The sequence below is a fragment of the Dryas octopetala genome, chromosome 7, assembly GCF_963921425.1.
Source record: "Dryas octopetala chromosome 7, drDryOcto1.1, whole genome shotgun sequence".
Classification (NCBI taxonomy): Eukaryota; Viridiplantae; Streptophyta; class Magnoliopsida; order Rosales; family Rosaceae; genus Dryas; species Dryas octopetala.
The window spans coordinates 6449943-6464761 of record NC_141372.1 but is presented as its reverse complement, the minus strand read 5'-3'; the positions used below and the strand labels follow the sequence as shown (position 1 = coordinate 6464761).

The window sequence follows — 14819 nt, the reverse complement described above, 5'->3', positions numbered from 1 at the left end:
ACTATTATCCAACTTCTTTTTGTTGGGTAATGAAAAAATAATCTCTAATCATATTGAATAAAGAATATAATATCTTAAACTAGAATATATATAATCACAAACAATGACACAATAAAATTGAGAAAATTTGCTTAAACACTTAATAAAACTTTTGTTAAGCAATACATGGTATGTGATGCACCCACCATGTATTTGATAATTTGATCTTTTCTCTTGTTTTGGTAATACGAGAGCCAAATTGCCCAAAAAAGAAAACTAAGGAACTGCATTACGAGGTTTACAACTTTCCAATATATCATTTTATACTTTCCAACAATAGCAATTGAAATTCGAAAAAAGGTACTTACAAATTAAATAATTATAAGAAATCTTAATAATTAGATTAAGGCAACACTCATATATAAAATTGACGAGAATCTAATTAACAATCTAAGAATGTAACATGCATAGTCTTTGAGAAAATTTCCCCTTCAAATGAATAACATGTGTTGAAAAAGAATGAAATAGTAATAAATAATACAAAAGGGCGCTCTGCAGGAGAAAAAACAAAAAGAAATAGTTTTTTGCTTCCATTTGGATTTTAGAAGTTCAAACTGTAAACCCGTCCCGCTCAGTCGCTCACGCTCTCCTCCTCTCCCTTTATATCAAACACTCACACTCTCTCTATACAATTTCTTTGTCTGAAGCTGAGCCTCTCTTTCTCTCTCTATCTCTCTCCTCGCTCTCTCTCTCTCTAACTGTGCAGAGCTCTTCGAACCGTCACCGAAGGTGTCGTCGGAGCTCCCACCAACAGAGTAAGCTCAGCTCCACACTCTTCTTCTTCACAGCCACACGCACATAGAGTTTTATGTATGTATGCGTTCTATGTGTTTGAGCCTTCGTCTCTATGTAATGGAAACGACGGCGTTTTACGCTGCTCGCTACATAGATCTGGGCGCTGGCTCTTCTCAGTTTTGTTCTTTCATTTTCTTTTTTCCATTTTTACGTTTTTATTTTTTTTTGGCTTGCTCTTGGTTTGAAATTTACTGCGTTTTTTGGCAAATGTGTTTGTTTGTTTGTTTTGATTTTGGCTATGGTTTGATGTTGTGCTGATGGCTGAAAATTTTGAAGAGATTAGGGTTTTGGGGTTTGATTTTTATGGTGCTTCTTCTTCTTTTTTTTGGTAAAGTGGTCTTCTGTTTGGTGACTGGGAAAATGTGTCAGAGAAAAAGAGGATTTCGAAGCATTTGTCTTTCATGCATTAGGAAGCCCGAAAAACTATAAATGCCAGTCAACTGGGCCTTCAAATGGGCTTGGTCGAGGTCAGCTCCTCACCTTCAAGTAAAAACAGCAACAAACTGTGGATTTTTTTTTTTTTGGATTATAGCAGTTGTTTTCTTCCATTTCTCAAAGTTTTATCACTATCAAAAAACTAAGTATAATCGCGAGCTGGAAAACTATTTTATGGTTTTGGTATGGGACCCTTTTGTGTTAAGCTTCATGTCAAGGCCTTGTGTTGCCTTTAACTTTGCAAACTGTTATGGGATTTCTGGTTACATTGTAAAGGATCAAACTTTTGATCTATCTTAATCCTAATTCATTTTGCCAAAGGAAAACAGAGTAAAAAACCATGATTTTTTTTAATATATAGAAAATGGGTAGATTTATTTTTGGGACAAATAAGCCTTCCTAGTCTCTGTTATCGCAATTTGTTATGGGTTTGGATCAAACTGTTGATCTATCTTAATCCTAACTCATTTTTCCGAAGTAAAACAGTAAAAAACCATGATTTGTTTTAATATATAGAAAATTGTTAGATTTATTGTTGGGATAAATGAGCCTTCCCAGTCTCTGTTATGATGTGGGAAATGGATAATAGTCTATGGCTTAACATGAGATATCAACTTGTGCAAAGTATAATGGACGAATTGTATTTCTGTTAATGACCATAAAGGGCATATTTTTCTGATTGCGCGGAATGCTTTCTTGAGTTGATTTGTTATGCTTGTTTGTGTTGAATTTTACACTGTATCTACTGTTCCCATAATTTGACATCGACTTACTTGAAAATGCAGGTTCAATGAACAAGAATTCGTTCTGAATTCATTTGTTGCTCTTCTACAAGGCATGCAAATATGAATAAAGAAAATATAAATGCTGCCAAAGTTGAAGAGCCTACTGTCCGAATCACACGAGCACGGGCTAAAGCCTTTGGCTTATCAGGAGAGGTACTCTCCTCCTCAAAACCTTTCTTTAAACAAGATCAGAAGCCTGGTCTTCGAGCAAATTCTAAAAGAGCAGCATCAGATGAGAGCAAAGCTTCTTCGATTACCACAGTTGGCTTGCAGCATAAAAGAAGGGCAGTGCTTAAAGATGTAACAAACATCATCTATGAAGATTCATACGTGAATTGCACTGATGCATCTCAAATTCAGGTACAGGTTTCCATCTTTCAGTTTCTAACCCTATGTGCAAATTCTGAATTGTCAATGAATATTATGTTTTTCCAGGAACCTTACATGGTTTTAAATATAATTTAACTGTTACCCCATACATGAAAATGAGGATATGGCTGATTGTTTGTGGCAAACAGCCTTATTTTAAGCATAAATAGGATCTAGCATGCTTCTGTATGTTTTCTACCAAATTTAACATATCTCTATCCTTGTTAAGTAATTCTAACTTAGATTTTGTTGGTTTTTGCTACTGATAGACTGGAAAGCAGGCCAGAAGAGGTCTTTCAAAGAATGTCAAGGTAGCCTCAAATGTCTCTGAAGAAATTCCAATGGTTCAAGAGGATGCAAAAACAAAGTTAGCTGAAGAATTATCCAAAATAAGGGTGGCAGAACCACAAGAGCCCACTTTGCCAGTAAAGTTGAAAAAAAAAGGGCCAGCACCCCAGAGTATGTGTCATACCTTGAGACAACATAGAAGAGCAGATCTGATGCTTCCAATACAGCCTTCCATAGGACCCGCTGTACTTAAGAGCTTCATAAAGAAAGGTCTATTTTTTGTTTCAGTTTTGTTCACAAGCGTGCAACAGTATACTATTTATCTTCTTAAACTGACCAACTTACACTACCCACTCCCACCTATACTTCATAAGAGAGATGCTTTTAAAGTCTAAGATGACAAGTTGAAATTTGTTCACTATTTTTGTTCTGAGCCTTCCGACTGAAAATTTGAGCCTTCTTAGTGTTGAAATTTCAATAAATTAGTTAACAAGGAAATTCCATTGGCTTTAAAGGGGATGTGAAAAAGGCAACCTGTTGGTGAATATTTTGGCAATAATGGAATTTCCTTAGTTGGAGAAAGAAGATCACTGCTCGGTCACAATAATAATCTCTACATTACTGACTTCTGTTTGTATGTTCATAATAGCAAAGCATGATTATGTTTTGATTGGACTATGCAGAAGAAAATATGGTCTGCGAGACATTGGGATCCTCAAATGACCCAGACATTGTGGACATTGACTCAAACTTAAAAGATCCTCAAGCATGCAGCTTATATGCCCCTGATGTATACAGTAATATATGCATTACAGAGGTTTGTGTTGCAGCCATTTACTACTGTATTGACTTTATTATGTTATAATAAAGTTCTTGCACTTTAATCTTCACTTGTATTCATAGGAGAGAGAAACACAAGGTTTCCAATATAATTTTAAACATAGCATAAGTTTCCGCTTCTTTGATGAATTAATTCATATTTATGTTGTGCTTGGGAAAGAAAAGGACTACTAAGCTACTAATTTGCTGTCCATAAAAAATATAATTGATTCTGACTTTTAGTGAAAATTTATTCTTCATCAGCTAGAGCGAAGACCATCAACTAATTATATGGAAAGGTTGCAGCATGATATTACTTCAAGCATGCGAGGAATTTTGATTGATTGGCTTGTGGAGGTCAGTATCATCGAATGTACTTATACAAATGGCTATAGTATTGCTATGATATGGCATTCCCTTGCTTGCTTGAAGGCATCCATACTAATCTCTTCTTAAATGAGATATTGAAAAACCTGTACATCAGTCTGAAAGAATACCAGTCCAACTTTTCTTCTTTCTCTAACTGAATATGAGCCCATTTTTGGTGCTATATAAATTGATGGTATCACTTACCCTTAACTTGCGTCTCTTTCAGGTTTCTGAAGAATATAAGCTGGTTCCAGATACACTGTACCTCACAGTGAATCTCATTGATCGGTTTCTCTCTCACAATTATGTTGAAAAACAAAGGCTCCAGCTGCTTGGAGTCACTTGCATGTTAATTGCCTCGTAAGTATTAGGTGAATGGGAGATGGTTGTAGTAAAATGTGATGAATGTTGTATATATATTTAATTTATTATTAAAAAAAACCCTTATATGGAATTTTAAATTTGGCTATTTGATGAAGTCATATTTGGTAGAAATGATACACACTTCTTTATATGTGTTTGTGTGGTGTGTGCACTTGCACATGCATCTGAACAAGGAAGCAATAACAGTATATTTCTCTTCATTATTTTATCTTTACATTGCTTGAGGTGAATATATTCTGAACAATTTGAATGCATTTGGTATTATTTATGCTAGGCATTATGTCTATGTTTCTAAATATTGTTCTGACACCTAAGGTGTATGTGTTATTTGTTATGACTCAAAGGAAGTATGAAGAAATCTGTGCACCACGAGTGGAAGAATTTTGCTTCATCACAGACAACACTTACTCAAGAGAACAGGTATGCTCTGGGCTACCTGAAATGTCTAATTATGACTAGTCTTGGCTTTTCCATGCATGCTTATCAGCCTTCTGGACTTCCCTTATTTCCATCAACTTAAGTGTATGACCCTTCTGGGTGTTGCAGTTGGTTTTTATTGCATATGAGTCTATGACCAAACCTTAAGCCAACTCTCCTATATGGGTGCTGGGTCCAAATTTATCTCTGGATAGCATCACTAGTTATATATACTGATATATAAGTTCCTAATTAAATCTTGCAGGTAATAGAAATGGAGAGTCAAGTTCTGAATTTCTTGCACTTCCAATTATCCGTTCCGACCACAAAAACATTTCTTAGGTAATGCACTCACCACACTTTACCTATGTTGTTGAAAAAAAATGCCATTTGAAGTGAACTCAATAAACCGATTTTTGGGTTTCAGGAGATTCATTCAAGCAGCACAAGCTTCTTATAAGGTATTCTGTGCATTTGTTGTCCCCAGTTTAACTTCTGAAAAATCAATCTCATACAAGAAAATGGTTACATTTCGATTAATTTTGATATGCAGGTTCCTTGTGTTGAACTGGAGTTCTTGGCAAATTATTTAGCAGAATTGACTCTTGCTGAATACGGCTTCCTGAAGTTCCTACCTTCCCTCATAGCTGCCTCTGCTGTGTTCCTTGCCAGATGGACACTCAATCAGTCAGACCATCCATGGGTCGGCATTTTTGTGCCTCCCTTGTAATTGAGGTTTTCACTTATATTTTTCCTGAAAATTGTCTGAAAAAAATGTTCATGTTTACTTCTTGCAGAACCCTACTTTAGAGCACTATACCTCCTACAAAACATCACAGCTCAAAACTACCGTTGTTGCACTGGAAGATTTGCAATTGAACACCAGCGGCTGTTCCCTAAATGCTATACGCGATAAGTATAGACACCAGAAGGTATATGGCTATATAACATCGTTTGTTTTCCAATTGACCAATTCTGGGTAGAATACGTTTACATTTCATTCAGTTATTACCAAGCCTTCGGTATCTTCGGAAACTCTGAGGTCCTCATATAGGCTTGTAGATTCCTGAAATGGCATGCAAATCTTAAACTAATATTTAGTTTAGCACCACTGAGATTCAGTATTCTGATTTAATTCTTGTCTTGACAGTTCAAGTCTGTGGCTACTCTAACCTCCACACAACGAGTTGGTTCACTCTTCTGAAGATCAACAATAGCTGAGTCTTTTTAAAGGTTTGAATCAGGATCCTTATCAGTTGGGAAAGCTCTCTGCATTCCAGTACTTTGGGGGTCATCATCCAGATCTCCAAAATGAAAATTCAACTTTTCATCTAACCTTGTCTCTGTCTCTGTCTGTATGTTGTTAAATGTGATCTCATTCTGGTGCTTCCAGATCTGTCTTTGTAAAACCATTGTTTTAGAGAGCAAGACACATTTAGGACAGACCAATTGTGTTTGCCTGTTGGAAAAATAATTTACTAAACTCCTCAGCACATGGGAGGTTTTAAAAGCGACCATGCGCTGGGTTGCAAGTTCGCAACAGGAAATGTAGCTCCATTATTTTGTATCCAAAACCTTCATATATGAAAACAAAAAAAAATTAAGAATAGTTTATCTATCATTTCTATTACTGTCGTTCTGTTTAGCCCATATTAATATACAACCCGCATACTGATATATCTTCATCAAGATGTGTGCTACAGTGGTATACATTGGCAGGAGAGAGAGAGAGAGAGAGAGAGAGAGAGAGAGAGAGATGTGTGTGTGTGTGTTTGTTTTGCCCGGTTAATGAATCAAAAGCATGAGCCCTTCCTTCAGGGCCCTCTATCCTTAGCCTTGTTTGTGTCAATGGTGAAATACTTTTCATAAACATAAAAGCATTTTCCTAGTTATCAAATTTTTTTTTCTTATTTAAGAATGAAAGGACTGTTTTTCAATCCTCAAGCTTGGTTGAAGCTATATAAACAAAATATAATCAAGAAAAATATGCTTTACAAAGTTTTTAAACTTGTTTCAACTTGAAAAATTCCCGTCGAAACAAACCGATAATTGAAATATATGCATTTTACTTCATAAAAAAAAAAGAGCATTCTACAACAAAGCTGCCGTAGGTTGTTTCAAAGTTGTACCGAGCCATAAAATTAAGGTCGGGTTGGGTTGGTTGTATAGTTGGCTAAGGTCGCCGGCCATCATGGTAATTATCACTTTTTTATTACTTTTCTCTTCTCTTCCTCCGTCCCTCACTACCGAACGAAAAGGCCAACACAGGAAGAATAGAGGGACGAGAGAAGCGGGAGGGAAGGAGGGAGGTAGGGGAGGGAGGTAGGAGAGGGAGGTGGTGGAAGAGACATCGGAGAGAACCTTGTCGACCCCCACCATCACCGCTGATGAGGGACTGCACCACCCTTTTCATATCTCTTTTTATTCAACTTTTACTTTTTTAAAATGTTCTTAGAATTATTTTATTGTTTAGTGATTACGATTTTAAGTCCTTTACCAAAGGGAAAAACTGGTATTAAATTCCGAATTTCCAGAGTCTACAGAGCACCCTTGCTTAAATAGTTAAATTGCAATATACAAACTCAACCACTCCAGTACTACTCTATTTCCCGCCATCTTTCATTTGAATTCATTGACAAAGCCCTTGAAACCTGGAGTCTAGAAGTTGGAGCAGCTTGAGAAAGATGTATCAGCTCTTGTTTCCCATCTATCAACCTGATGGGTCATGGTAATCCTTGCCTTTTCATCTATGCTCCAGTTTGCAAGGAAACCAAATACTTGAAATGGTGGCCCAAGAGAGCTCAAGATGTTGAACACTCTGCAATGGACATCAGAGGATCAGACATGGTATGCTTTTTCTACTTCTACCATGGGCTTGTGGATACCCCGAAAGATGATTAGACTACGTCGGAATTTGCATTGCAGGTACAGCCATCAATAATATTACAATGGTTCTTAAAACAAAAGGCAATCAATTTAATTTGGTCTGTGATTGATTTATAACTTGGGTCTGAGGAAGAAACAGTGCATCATCAGAGAGAGAGACAGAGGAGGTTAGAGATGGGGGCAAAATGGAATCAGCCAATTAAGCTAGTAGTACAGAAAATTGTGGAAATTCCACTGCATGGCCCTTCCCAGAACCCGTCTGAGCAGGCAATTAACGTCCCACACAGCAGTAGGGGAACACAAGATGGAAAAAGGTTACAACAACTGGCTGTTAAAGGACCATCACAAAAATAAAATCCCACCCAAAACTACAGCCATATCCAAACATTTGGTTTATCTCCCAACCACCATAAAGAGAGGAAACAAGGGAAAAGAAGAAGGCTTGGGATAACATCAGCGTTCAAAAGAGTTAATATTTTAACAGGCAATTGAGGTTGCTAGGGGAGAAGTTACCAGAACAGCAGTATTTCCAGTTATTGGCTGGAGACTGGCTGCGTTCTCTAATCGTTCCCACGCTTCCTTCCGCTTCTTAGCTTCCGAGCTTAGCTTTGCTTCTTCCTCCATATATTGGGCATGGATGGAGAGGAATAGCTGATCATCCATCTCTACAAACATCTTTCTGACATTTAGACTTAAGTTGAGCACTGCTTGGTTCCAGTGGCTATGGCCATTCTTCTCCAAGGCTGGTAAAATGATGGGCAGAATCACTTGACAGTTATGTGCAATTAAGTTGACAATGTGGTCATTGTTCCAAAAGAAAAGGGCTCTTTCAGACACCTGAAACATGTAAAAGAAAAATAAATAAGTTGCAGATTCTTTTCCAAGGAATGAGCTTAACCAAGTATGAAGCATCCCAAAATGCTCTAGCCTCTAGTGATAACCAACCTTAACAGGCCTATATCATGTAAAATGAACACGATCCTAATAATTGTTTAAAGTTCCACAAACACATGAAGCAATCATCAAACTCCTTAACAAAAATGTATGCATTCACAAAGTTCATCATAAAACTTCAGTGCAAAATCTACTTCAGAATAGATGCTTCCCATTGAAGGAGATGAAAATTAAAAGAACTTGAAGGGAATACCTGGAAGTGGAAACTGTTGATGCAACATCCAATCCGGCAGAACAAGGGGACCATGACCTTCTGAAATTCCACCATGTTAACTGCCTCCAAAATCTCTTCTAACTCACCCAAGAACATCACCTCTTTCTGACTATTCGTTATTGGCCAGTATTTCAACAAACCCTTTATAACAACACTTGCCAACTTTGGCTCCTTCTCTATAAACTGTGTGACACAGTAGGACAACTGTTGAAAGTAAGACCCCAAATTCTTAGGCTTATGCATAGGAATCAAAACCCTCCACAAGAATATCCTGTGCTCCTCTTTCAACGGCAATGCAAACCCACTAATAATACTCCCGAATATCTCCAGTAACTCAGCAATCCCATTATGTTTATCAGCCTCAAACAAAAACCGATAGAATATGTTGTTTATGGACTTGCGAACGAACGGCCTGTGAACCATGAACTTCCCATAAATCCTATGCAGAATGGTCTTCAAACAGTCTCTTTCCCTAGGGTCCTCGGAATCAAACAAGTCAAGCAATCTCAAAATAAACGAATGGTCTACATACTTCTTCGCTATTTTGGCATCGAGACATGAAGAAGTGACGAATTTAAGCAGCAATTCATACACAATTTGCAAATGTGGCCAAGCGGGGTCGAACATTGGCTCATCATCATCATTTTCTCCCCCACCACCATTCGAATGCGACCGATAATTAGGCGGGAAAACTCTGAACAGATTAATAGCACACATTCTACAGGTTGCGAGAATCGCAGGCTCACTAAATTTCATTGACCCAGATGCTACAAAGTCCACAAGTTCAAGCAATGTCTGCCTTTTAACATCTTTCTCTATTGAATTCTTACATGGGTTTGTGAAATCAAATGTGACACAGCAAAGGCTCACCTTGCTCACAAAGAGGTTCATCTTCTCCAAATTGGGCACGTCCTTGAAGGGAACCAAGGGCTCGATTCCGGCCACCACGCTCGCCGGGAACACCGCCGAGGACATGCGTTTCGGGCCATTGGGTCGGGCCGAGACCGAATTATTCCCACCACCGGATCGAGGCGTCCCGCTGCCCAAGCCCGACGGGCCGGTCCGGGAGCTGGACCGGGGCGTGCTGGTTCGCGGTGACTCGGGCCGGTCCGCCGAGTCCGATTTCAGCGCCTTCCGCGGGAGCTTACTGAGGAATTGCTTGAGCATTGTGGTGGGGTTTATGTAATATCAATCAAACACAGAGAAACTCAGATCAAACCCATTTGGGGTTAGATTGATAAATTTACCAAATTAGGAAACAAACCCTAACCTAGATCTTTGTCATAGATCTGGGTTAAAATTTGGGACAAAGAGACACAATGTATGAGATTTAATGGTTAGGGAACTGAAGAAAAGGTAAAGTTTTGAAATTGAAGTGGGCATTGATGAAATATCAGATCTTGAGAATGTGGGTATCTAGAATTCTAGATTCTGAACCCAGAAACAGAGACACCAACAACAATGAAACTTGAGGTTTTCATACAAGTTGTCTTACATTTCAAGCTCACCCATCAAACATGAAACCTCTCAATAAATTTGGGGAGGGAGAGGAACACACATAAATGTACATATATATGTGCGTAAAGATTGAAGGAGTGGTGGGGTTATTTCAGGTTGTTGATTGCAAAGTTGAATCTCAAAGGCATCATTGAAAGATTCACAAAAATGATTTTTTTTTTTTTTTTTGCAGATAGGGAAGGAAAATAAAAAAGAGACAGATTTTCTTAGATGGAGATCTAAGAAGTTCTTATTTTGTTACTATGGGTGTTGCAGATTATTGTTTTGTGATCTCCATGAAAGAGAAGTTATTATGGACCCATCTTTGGTGTTTTACTGTTTTCTCTTTCTTTGTGTTTTTTTTTTTTTTGGTGGGATTGCCACGGTGGGCGAGAAAATTATGGCATTTTCTCGGAAAATGCAGGGTGTCTTATTAGGACAGTGAGTAATAATGAAATGGAATTAGGTGTGATTTTTTAAAATAAAAAAGTGGAACTGTTTTTTGTTTGTTTTAATTTTTGGTGGGTGAAAAAGGGTTTTGCCATTTTGTGTGTGCTGGATGATGAGATTGTTCTGTTTTTCGACAGGTATGTACTTCTCGTACTTCGTAAATCACAATGTCTCGCGAATTATAATAGAGACTGCGACACGCTTAACGTTTTATGATGCAGGTAAAAAATTGTGTATTTAATTAGGTTATGTTTTTATTTTAAGGCTAAATCAGTGAATACAATGATAAAGTATGAGAGTGTTAAAAAATAATACAAATCGGTTCGTTTTTAAATTTGATAGTGTTTAAAATCAGTAAATACAATGATAAAATATGAGACATGTTAAAAACTAATACAAATCAATTCATTTTAAAATTTTCTTGTCAAGTCTTCGAACACAAAGACTTCATATTTTCGTTTGTAATCGTATGTTATAATATTGAACAAGAATGTTCTAAAACTAACTAATTAGTGAGTTAATACAAAGCTAATCATCATGTTGGGCCCACTACACAATGTAATCTCAAAATCCGAACCGTCTATTTTTTAGGCTCTACTTGAAAGATCATCCTGTAAAAATCTTTAAATTCGAAAATCATTTAGTCATTTGATTATAACAACAACTATTTATATGTTTTTATCGAAAACATTGATCGTCTATTTATTTGATCTAAATTAGATGATTAAATGATTTCCGATTTAGTTGATTTTTTGTAATGATGATCTTTGAAGTATGACCTAAATAATTGACGGTTCGGATTATAAAATTAGTTATGTGGTAGTCCCAAAAGCATGGTTAGTTTTATATTAACTTACTAACTAATTAGTTTTAGAGCACTCCTCTAATATTGAATACTAAAGATACAAAGGTTGAATACCAAATATGCCGAATGGTGAATATCAAATATATGTTGAATACTAAAGGCATAAATATTGAATACCATTTTGCCTTTGGAATTTACCATTTGTACTTTTTGGTATTTACTATTCATATATTTGGTATTCAATATTTGTATTTTTGGTAATCAATATTTCTACATTTAGAATTTAATATTTATACATTTGGTAAGTTAGTTGGAGGGTTTAATTTTCTCTTTTTTTGGGGCATTACTTTTCCTTGAAGCATATTTTATTGAGATGATTAGGCTCGAATTTTTTAGAAAAATAATTTAAAAATGGAGAACGAGAGTGTTTTAAAATTTATAAATTTTTTAAAATTCATAATGAAGTCTTTTAATTTATAAGAATTTTTTTTTAATTCATAATAAAATCTTCTTTATTTTTAGGAAATTTTTAAAATTTATAATAAAGTTCTCTCCCAATTTGAAGAGTATCTCCTCTCTTATGGTGTAAAGTGGGTTTTGTAAAGACTGCATATTAGGTTTTATAGTGCCTAATTTTAAACACCCTACTCACCAAAACAATTTGTCTAAACTCCCACCCATCTAGAAACTCTTTCAAAACCCCCTAAAACTTATAATCCTAAATTACCCTTCTGACGCGCGCTGACGCATGCTGACACATGCTGACGTCACTGTAACTGTATTTTGGTGAAACTGTTTTTTTTTTTTTTTTTGAATTGAAGTTTTTGCTATAACTCAATATTTCACTAAAACTAAAATCAAACACTGAAATTGAATTTCATTACACTAAAACTGAATTTCAAAAATTCAGTTACACTGAAACTGAAGTTCAAAAATTCAGTTACATTGAAACTGAATTACTGAATTTCAAAAATTCAATTACACTGAAACTGAATTTCAGAAATTCAGTTACACTAAATTGAAGAATTCAGTTATGAATTCACTTACTGAAACTGAATTAAGTGATGAAACAATTACACCTCGACTAAAATGCAATTACACCTTAATTAAAAAACAATTACACCTTTACTAAAACAATTACACTTCACTAAAACAGTTAAACCTTTACTGAATTATGTTTCACTAAAAAGAACACAGCAACCTTATCAAAAAAAAAAACCAACAATACAACAAGTCATTGAGATGAGAGGAGTAGCCAACAATAAAACGTCGTCCGATCACCTCACGCGCGACGAGTACACGACAGCTGCCATTGCCTCGATCTGTTTCTACCTGCAAATTTGATTCATCATATTTCAGAACCATAATTTCATTCAAAATTCATTTAAAACTCATGTTTCACGAACTGAAACTGTTTCACGAACTGAAACTGTTTCATCAATAAATGAAATAAATTTGTATATACTTATAAATCAATTAAAAAACTCACATTTCTATCCGATTAACAACAAATTCAATTAAAACAGATTCACAAATTATACATTTCACAAACAGATTCACAAATCAATTTCAAATTAGGGCTTTTGAACCAAACCGTCTGCAAATAGCTCACTAATTCAAAGGAAACAAAAAACTTCAAACGTACCAGAACTTGACTTATGAACCCAGACTTGTTTCTGCAAATACAGTTTCACTGCTGATGCATGTTTACCTTCAAAACTGTAGCTTGAAATAATTTTGATTCATCATATATATGTATTTTGGAAAACAACAGAGAAGCCGCGGGCTTCCAAAGGTGATGGTGCTGTCGGAATTTCGAAATCCCCAAATAGCAAAAATGAAATCCTCAAATCTATTTCAAAATGGGTATTACCTGCGCTGAGAGGCAGAGATGAAATCGTCGACCTTTGGGGCAGCAATGGTGGCGCAGAGAAGCAGTGTGCCAACTCCAAAACCCGCTAGCTGCCAGAACACAGAGATCGCCGGCAAGGATGTCGCCGACTTCTCTCCTTCGACACGACAGTAAGTCTCGGACCTTCTCGGCGTCGAGTCGCCGTCCACGGTGGTCAGTTGGAGAATCGGAGACCACTATTGTGCTCAGGACGTCGAGAGGAAGAAGACTTGGGTGGTCCAGTATTGCAACTTCGCCGGAAAAGGCAGATCGCCGGCGAACACCTCCGATCGGAGTCGCGGCGATCTGGGCTGTTTTGGCATGATTTGGGGCGAGTGATGACAGAGGGAGGAAGAGGAGAGAAAGACAAAGTTGATGGTGGTGGTCTCGCTGGCAACCGTCGCCGAACAACGCCACACGCGCCGGCGACAGCCGCACGCGGAGGAGAGAGAACAGAGAGAAGAAAGATGATGCGGAAATGAGAGAGAGAGAGCGCGTGAGAATGAGAGAAAATATATTGAAAATTGATTTTGTATAACCTAGGGTTATAATAGGAACATTAAAAAAAAAAAGTCAAATTTAGCTGAGTGTTAGTTGACTAAGGGGTTTTGGAAGAGTTTAAGTAGGTAATTGGGGGTTTTGAATTAATTATATTAAGGGTGGAGGTTTTGAAATAATTAAGTTCTAAATAGGGGGTTATGGATAGTTTACATTAGGTTTTAAGTCTGAAATTTTTCTAAAATATTGGAGTTAAAACCTAACATAAAGCCATTAAAGAAAAAAAATAAAAGAACTTAGATTAAAAATTCTAAATTACTACTAGTCTTAATCTAATAAATACTCATAAAATGAATTAAACTCTAAATTTTTCTATTTTATATTACAGTTACCAAATTTGAAAATAAAATTATTTTCTCATTCCCAAGCATAATCCGCAAACCAATTTACTTATTTCACCTGCTTATCTATGCTTTTATTTCGCTTGGATGGATTGAATTGCATTCGAACATATCAAGACTTAATGTGAAACTTGAACCCATACGGACATGCTAGAGAGAAATTTGTTGGGTTTGAGTTGATAAATTACCAATCGGATCAAATTTGATCGGCTCAAGTTGAGATATAGTTTTACTAAAGAATGAAAGTTAATAGTTCAACCTGCATGAATTTAACATAAATATGTCTGAATTTCATATCCAGCCTAAGTTTATAATCCAACCTATCAATATATATATTTTTAAAACATGTAGATATTAAGTTTTTTTTTTTGGGGCCAATAACAATTTAATTTTGTGGCATTTTATCTTGTCTTTGTTGGAGAATGCTCTTAATTCAAATTTCATGAACAAAAGATGTTGATTAATAAAAAAATTGTTTTTTTTTTTAACTCATCATCTTGTCTTACATTGAAATTTAACATGG

General features: G+C 36.3%; 2 protein-coding genes across 3 annotated transcripts; one reads left to right on the top strand and one right to left on the bottom strand.

Annotated features, from left to right (window-relative positions):
* The first annotated feature begins 685 nt into the window (after positions 1–685).
* On the top strand, positions 686–6245 carry LOC147279047 (cyclin-A2-2-like). The gene is made up of 12 exons (XM_086250714.1): positions 686–794; positions 2055–2414; positions 2693–2981; positions 3395–3528; positions 3795–3887; positions 4126–4259; positions 4628–4703; positions 4966–5042; positions 5128–5161; positions 5254–5403; positions 5498–5632; positions 5851–6245. Exons 2-12 carry the CDS (start codon positions 2115–2117, stop codon positions 5902–5904), a joined length of 1476 nt encoding a protein of 491 aa, XP_086106840.1. The 5' UTR covers positions 686–794; positions 2055–2114; the 3' UTR covers positions 5905–6245.
* Positions 6246–7264: 1019 nt separating this feature from the next.
* Positions 7265–10520, bottom strand: LOC147279046 (Protein phosphatase 2A regulatory B subunit family protein). 2 transcript variants are annotated; one of them, XM_086250998.1, is made up of 3 exons: positions 8734–10520; positions 8100–8423; positions 7265–7518 (listed from the first exon to the last, which is right to left on the bottom strand). In XM_086250998.1, exons 1-3 carry the CDS (start codon positions 9919–9921, stop codon positions 7444–7446), a joined length of 1587 nt encoding a protein of 528 aa, XP_086107124.1. In that variant the 5' UTR covers positions 9922–10520; the 3' UTR covers positions 7265–7443. The 2 variants fall into 2 exon arrangements, with proteins under 2 accessions (XP_086107124.1, XP_086107125.1); XM_086250999.1 differs by having other exon boundaries at positions 7265–8423.
* Positions 10521–14819: the final 4299 nt, after the last annotated feature.

Excerpts from the sequence above, each read along its gene's own strand:
- LOC147279046 (XM_086250998.1), bottom strand. The coding sequence starts at position 9,921 with ATGCTCAAGCAATTCCTCAGTAAGCTCCCGCGGAAGGCGCTGAAATCG. Across the intron at positions 8,424-8,733 it reads TCAACAGTTTCCACTTCCAG|GTGTCTGAAAGAGCCCTTTT; the intron begins GTATTCCCTTCA and ends TACATGTTTCAG. Across the intron at positions 7,519-8,099 it reads CTGGAAATACTGCTGTTCTG|AGTGTTCAACATCTTGAGCT; the intron begins GTAACTTCTCCC and ends TGTCCATTGCAG.
- LOC147279047 (XM_086250714.1), top strand. The coding sequence starts at position 2,115 with ATGAATAAAGAAAATATAAATGCTGCCAAAGTTGAAGAGCCTACTGTC. Across the intron at positions 2,982-3,394 it reads TAAGAGCTTCATAAAGAAAG|AAGAAAATATGGTCTGCGAG; the intron begins GTCTATTTTTTG and ends TGGACTATGCAG. Across the intron at positions 5,162-5,253 it reads CAGCACAAGCTTCTTATAAG|GTTCCTTGTGTTGAACTGGA; the intron begins GTATTCTGTGCA and ends TTTGATATGCAG.